The sequence below is a fragment of the Coturnix japonica genome, chromosome 6, assembly GCF_054131305.1.
Source record: "Coturnix japonica strain WE chromosome 6, WE-NBRP24, whole genome shotgun sequence".
NCBI lineage: Eukaryota > Metazoa > Chordata > Aves > Galliformes > Phasianidae > Coturnix > Coturnix japonica.
Window position 1 is genome coordinate 23932029 of NC_140668.1, and position 6245 is coordinate 23938273.

The window sequence follows — 6245 nt, forward strand, 5'->3', positions numbered from 1 at the left end:
GCAGGGGTCACGTGACGCGGGCTGCGTGAAGCCGGGCAGGGCGCCGCCATTTTGTAGTGGCCGCGCTGGGCTCAATGGAGGGGCTGGGTTTGGTGGCTGTCGGCTGTCACTGTTGATGCAGGGCGTTCAGACCAGCACTGAGCTGACCTGACACAGGAACTCAACACAGCACGGCTCCCATCCTGAGTCACTGTCATCATAGAACGAACACAAGTCATGGGCCAAACCAACACAGTGCTATGGACGTTCCATTCCATGAATGGTCCCCGGGTGCCTTTCAGCCTTGGTCTCATCAAGATTAGCTTCATCTCTTCCCCACAGCTTCTCTTATGGGATCGTGTGGCCCCAGGCTCTGTTCCTGAGCCATGAACACACCTGTATTGCTATCAGCCATGTCCATAGGTCACTTGCTGCTTGCCTCTCCCTGCTCTGCTGGCCTGCAGCCATTCCTGCTCCTTCAGCCATCCCCTTCCCAAGGAAAGAACCTGGAAGGAAAAGAGGAAACTCCAGTCTTGTTGGTTAGTGATGACAGCTCTGGAGCAGGCAAGTCCGTGCAGAGCAATTGCTTTGCATGGCTGATGACGCCCTCCATAACGCCTCTTTAGGTGCTTTTGCTTTGTTGCACCTGCTGTTCTGCTGGGCATCCAAGCACTGTCCTCCCCTGGATGATGGGTGTTAATGTGAGGATGGGGAGAAGGGTGAGGGCTGTGGGCAGCTGGGGGGCTTCTCTACTGACTCCTGGGGGAAAGCAGGCATACGGAATGAACTTGCTGCAACCTCAGTCCCACAAACAGGACCTGCTCATGTCCCTTCCATTTCTTGGTAGTGTTTCCGAGCGCAGTTCCAAGCTCTGAATGGATGTGATCCTTCTCCTGTGGTTGCATGGATTTGGGATCTGGGGCTTTGCAGAAGTCAAGTCTTGAGGAGCTGGCAATGCAAGTAGAGCTATCACTCCATGACATGCTCCCACCCCAGTCCCAGGGCAGCCAAGGTGCCGGGGCTGCTGCTGGCACCGTCACTGTCCCCATAGGTACCCAAAGCCACTCCCTGGGCTGTGCCTTTTCTCCTCTTCATGCCAAGCAGGCAGCATTTCAACTGGGAGCACCAGTCACCGCTGTGACTGTCTCACCCCCTTGGAGATGGCCATGCTGGCTCAGAGTGTTCTAGTGACGGGGTCCAACCGGGGCATTGGGCTGGAGCTGGTGAGGCAGCTCGCCGCCAGCCCCCAGCCCCCACAGCACATCTTTGCCACCTGCCGTGATGCCACTGGTCCAAGAGGGAAGGTCAGTGCATGGGGATGTCTACCAGCCATGGGAGCGAGGGGCATCGTGGCCCCTCCTGGGTGTCTGCTGGGAGCTTGGTTGGGTGCTCTGAGGGTGGGAGCAAGGTGGGCTGTGCCCAAGTGGTGCCCATGACCTTGGTGCTCACACTGAGCCAACCGCCCCCTTCTCCCTGCTGCCCATTCACCTGACAGCTTCCACAGCAAGAGCAAAGCCACCACGATCTGCTTCTTGGGGACAAGGATGGGATGGGTGGGAAGACCAGCAGTGCTGCCGGTGGCTTCTAACCCCCTGTTCCATGCCTTTGTCTCCAGGCCCTGCAAGAATTAGCTGCCCGGCACCCCAACATCAAGCTGATCCAGCTAGGTATGGTGTAACCCCTCTCCTGCATAAGGCACTGCTCCTCCTCCCTCTCCTGTGCCCTCCACTCACCTGGGGGCACAGCTATGGATGGTTTTGCCAGACCTTGGTGGTGGCAGCCACATGGCTGCAGCCTGGTGAGCTGGGATGTCTGCCAGGTTCAGTGACAAGTGGAATAAGGAGAGGACAAGGGCATGGGGGATAAAAGGGAGAGCAGCAGAGATTGGCACTTTGCATTGCCAGAGATGGGGAGTTCTGCTCCAGGCTGTCTTCCTCCATGTAAGGGAATGGCTTACTTCAAACCAACATGCGTTTCAGAAATGAAAGAAATTAACTCAAAAATGCCCACTGCATCCTTTCATTCTCCATTCCTTTCTTTCCCTTTCTAATCCCCTGATTTCTTCCATCTGAAGTGCATTTTGCTTTGTAGGCACCATTTCAGCCATTATGGAGAGAAGAAGTTGCCTTCAGCTAATTAGACTGGTGTCACAATAGGGACGTGCTTGTCCCACATGCCTCGCCCCATTCTCCCTTGGAGCAATGACTCAGCCACTCCAAACACAGAAATTAATCATTCACCCAAGCCAGTGAATGACACCTGGAGTAATGGAGCTTGGAGCTTTGCTTGTTCATCATCCAAAAAAAAAGTCCCATACTATACCATTCCTATGCTGTATATGGGGGCTGGACCCACAGCTGGGGCTGAAGTATCTGTAGATAAGAGAAGGATGGGAATCAAAGTCTGCAAGCAAAGGCTGTATGTTGTATCCTGGAAAGTGGTGGAAGATGTATTTTAGCATGCTGGAAAATGGTCACTCTGAATGACCCGTCAGAGTGGGTATCAACCAGGAAAGATCAGAATATTAGGAACATAACGAATATTTCCTTAATACAACAGCAAGACCTATGGAGAAAGTCTCCATGAGTGTAGCTATAGTGTTCCTGCAGGCAGCACTTACCAAATAACCTCTCAAGTCCATAAAGTAAATGCAGTCACGTTCCTCTTTTTGCCCTGCAGACACGGTGGACTTGCCCAGCATCCGCGGAGCCGTGCAGGCTGTGGAGACTCATCTGGAGGGCCAAGGCTTGAACCTGCTCATCAACAATGCTGGCGTTGGCTCGCAGGCCACGCTGCAGTCTGTGGATGCACAGGAGATGCTCACCACGTTTGCAGTCAATGTGGTTGGGCCCCTGCAGGTTGCCAAGGTGTGTATGGGGTAGAGCTGCTCCTCTGTGGCCTGTAGTCATGGCGTGAGGACATCCAGAACAGGGCTGAAACCCAGGCTCTGTACTAACAGAGCTCTAATGCGTGTCTGTTTGCCAGGAGTTCCTGCCGCTCTTGGAGAAGGCAGCAAAAGATGCAGGGACGGAGGGGCTGAGCTGCAGCAGGGCAGCCATCATCAATATGTCTTCCAAAGTGGGCTCCATCGGGCTTTGTCTTGGTGTGCTGGAGGCCCCCATGTACCCATACCGTGCCAGCAAGGTGAGAGGGCAGGCGGGGGGAATTGGGGATGGTCCCCCATGGAGCCCGTGGTCCGGGCATCATTTGCTTGGTCCTACAAGCATGAGCACTCAGAGCACCAACCTGGGCCGTGCTCATGCTATCTGACTCTTCCAGGCTGCCCAGAACATGGTGACCAGGTGCCTGGCTGCAGAGCTCAGGGACAAAGGGATCTTGTGTGCGGCGATCCATCCTGGCTGGGTGAAGACTGACATGGGGACAGAGCAGGTATGTCTCCCTCACACAGAGAGCAGTGGGCTGGCAAGAAGGAATAGTATCTCTATGGGCAGCCAGCCCTATTCAGGTTGGGACAAAGGGGTACAGCAACTTCCCTGCACCCTCCAGGATGGTCAATCCCTGCAGCTCTCCCTGCCCATCACAGGCTGTGGCAGTGATGCTGTTCCTTTTCCTCTCCCACAGGCACCCATGACAGTGGAGCGCAGCATGCAGGGCATTCTGGAGGTGCTGGGCAGCCTTTCACAGGAGGCCTGTGGGGCCTTCCTGGACTGGGAAGGGAACTGCCTGCCCTGGTGATGCCAGCTCAGCCCACCCATGTCACTCTTCCCCACTCACGGACATGGGCAAAAGCTTCTCCCCATTCCCCACCCCATGTGCAGCCACTTGGTGCCCTGCATCCTAGCTTTGCATAACTCTATATCCCACCCCGACCTGAGCCCTCATAGGGAACCCTTGCTGGACAGATCCTATGCTCCCCACTCACCTGTGCTGCTCCCAGCCCTGGGCAGCCCACCTCCTGAGAGGCAGGTATTGGCCTTTCTGGAAGGGATGCTTCCAGCACTGACATCTGTCACTTGAAGGGACACCCGGCAGTGGATGTGGTTGGGAGCTGATGCACACACATGAGGGGTGGGACACCCTGGGAAGGGGCTGCCCTCCATGAGGTTTCACAGAGCCTGCTGTGCTCACAGTTGGAGCCAAGAGCATTGCTGTTGTCAGAGCTGGGTTTATTGAGGGGGAAGCAGAGGGGAGGCAGCAGCAGAGGGGCCACTGTCAGGATGCAGGCAGGAGGCCGGGCCAGCACGTCACCAGGCCACAACGTTCCCTTCCCAGTCCAGGAAGGAGCCGCTGTCCTTGTCGGAGAGGTTGGAGAGCACCTTCAGCATCCCTCCTATGCTGGCATCCACCGTCAGCGGGGGCTGCAGGACAGAGGGAGAAACACAGGCGTGTGTGCCCAAGGTCCCAGGGCAGGGAGAGCTGCCATGGTGCTGATGGAGCAGGGCCCCTGGGGGGTGTTGGTGCAGGGCTCCGGGAGACAGCAGCCTCCCATGGGAAACAGCACAGGCTGTGTATAGACCCAATATGGGGAGGCTCCTACCGTGTGTCCGGCTGCGCTCCCCATGTCTGTTTGCACCCATCCAGGATGGAAAGCGACGCAGAGGATGCCGTGTTCCCGGTAGCCCATGGACTGGCACCTGGTGAGCATGTTGAGAGCAGCCTGTGGGACACAGCACAGGGATCAGGTGGGGATGAGAAGGTGCAGCATGGGGACACCTGCAGATCCCACGGCCAGGCAGGGGAAAAGAAGGATATTTTCACTCCCCAGAGTGTGGCAATACCTTACTGCAGCGGTATGAGACAATTTCCATTACATCCCAACCAGCAAAAGAAGAAATGGATCCCCCAATGCTGGAGATGTTGATGATGGCTGCCTTGCTGCAGCTCATCCCAGAGCCCGGGCTCTCCTGGGCTGCCTTCTTCAGCAGGGGCAGGAACGCCTGTGGGGAGGGGAGAATCAGGGTTCCACACACAGGGGACAGGACCAGCTCTTCCCACAGCAGCAGTGCTGGCACCAGCACCATCAGCAGCCATCTTCCTTCCTCATCCCCCGCAGCCCTTCCTCCTGCTCCAGGTTCCAGCTCCTCAGCACCAGCCCCTGTCCCACAACTTCTCAGAGCAGGTCAGGAGCACCAGGCAAAGCAGAGCCCCATCCCACCAGACCCTTCCTTCTGCCATAGGGGATCTCAGGGCCACAGGACAGGGACGTTCCTGGTGCCGTGGGTGAGCACAGTACCTGGCCCAGCAGCAGGGGTGCGATGGTGTTGGTGGTGTACACGTCAGACATGTCCTTCAGTGTCTCGGTGTCAAGCGAGTTGGTCTTCAGAACAGCAGCGTTGTTGATGAGGAGGTTGAGCCCCGAGCCCTTGAGGCGCTCCCCGACGCTGGCTGCGGCCGCCTTGATGCTGGCGGGATCGGTGACTTCTGCAGAGGCGAGGTGGGGAGGTGAGTGCCCGCTGCCCTCGGTGTCTGCCAGCAGGCACAGTGCTGGGACAGAGCCCCTGCAGCAGGGCTGTGGGAGGATGCAGAGCCCATAGAGCGGGGAGCCCAGGTGAGGGACCTTCAGCCTTTGGGCTGCGGCTGTGGCACGTACCGAGCGGGACGATGACCAGGTTGGGGTGCTTGGAGGCCAATTGCTGCAGCTCCTGTCAAAGACAGCTGATGTGAGCCACATGTCACGCTCTTTTCAGCACGGCTGACACTTTGCCCCCTGCCCTGTGGTACACAGTGCCAGATAAAGGCAGAAGCAGTAGAAGCAGCTCCCTGCCCAACCCCAAGGAGCCCTGGGCACTGTGCACAGCTTGTCCTGTTGCCATCCCTCCCCAGCTCTCATCTGCCTGATGCCCAGGGCTGCAGCTCCTTCATCCATCTCATGATCCTTCACACCTCTCCTCTCCTGCACCAGCCCTGCTGTCCCCCACCTCAGCTCCAGCCCAGCCCAGCCTCACCTGTGCTCGCTGTCCCTTGGGGTCCCGACACGTTGCAAAGACCCACTCAGGTGGGTTTGGCAGTGCCAGCAGGTGCCGGACAAAGCCCAGGCCGATGCCCCTGTTGGCCCCAGTCACCAGAACGGAGCGAAAACAAACTCCAGCCATACTGCTCCGTCTGCCTCCGTGCTGACAGCGCACTGCCTGCAGGTGCCTTTTAGTACTCAGTTATCTCATGCCTTCCCGTGAGGTCTTGCATCTGCTCTTTGCTCCACAAACTCTCTGCACAGTACCAGCCTCTTGGCTCTGCTCCACGCCCTGGATCCCCTTTTCCTGGTGGCTCAGTGACAGCAGGGGATCCCAGTGTCCTGCCAGGGCAGG

General features: G+C 57.5%; 2 protein-coding genes across 2 annotated transcripts; one reads left to right on the plus strand and one right to left on the minus strand.

The window, feature by feature from the left end:
- Nucleotides 1-1129: 1129 nt before the first annotated feature.
- LOC107319148 (uncharacterized) lies at nucleotides 1130-3795 on the plus strand. Its single transcript, XM_032447181.2, has 6 exons — nucleotides 1130-1283; nucleotides 1595-1646; nucleotides 2659-2846; nucleotides 2965-3123; nucleotides 3259-3369; nucleotides 3562-3795. Exons 1-6 carry the CDS (start codon nucleotides 1140-1142, stop codon nucleotides 3673-3675), a joined length of 768 nt encoding a protein of 255 aa, XP_032303072.2. The 5' UTR covers nucleotides 1130-1139; the 3' UTR covers nucleotides 3676-3795.
- Nucleotides 3796-4085: 290 nt separating this feature from the next.
- On the minus strand, nucleotides 4086-6070 carry LOC107319129 (uncharacterized). The gene is made up of 6 exons (XM_015873764.3): nucleotides 5886-6070; nucleotides 5531-5582; nucleotides 5174-5361; nucleotides 4719-4877; nucleotides 4478-4597; nucleotides 4086-4298 (listed from the first exon to the last, which is right to left on the minus strand). Exons 1-6 carry the CDS (start codon nucleotides 6030-6032, stop codon nucleotides 4185-4187), a joined length of 780 nt encoding a protein of 259 aa, XP_015729250.2. The 5' UTR covers nucleotides 6033-6070; the 3' UTR covers nucleotides 4086-4184.
- Between the last annotated feature and the right edge of the window lie 175 nt (nucleotides 6071-6245).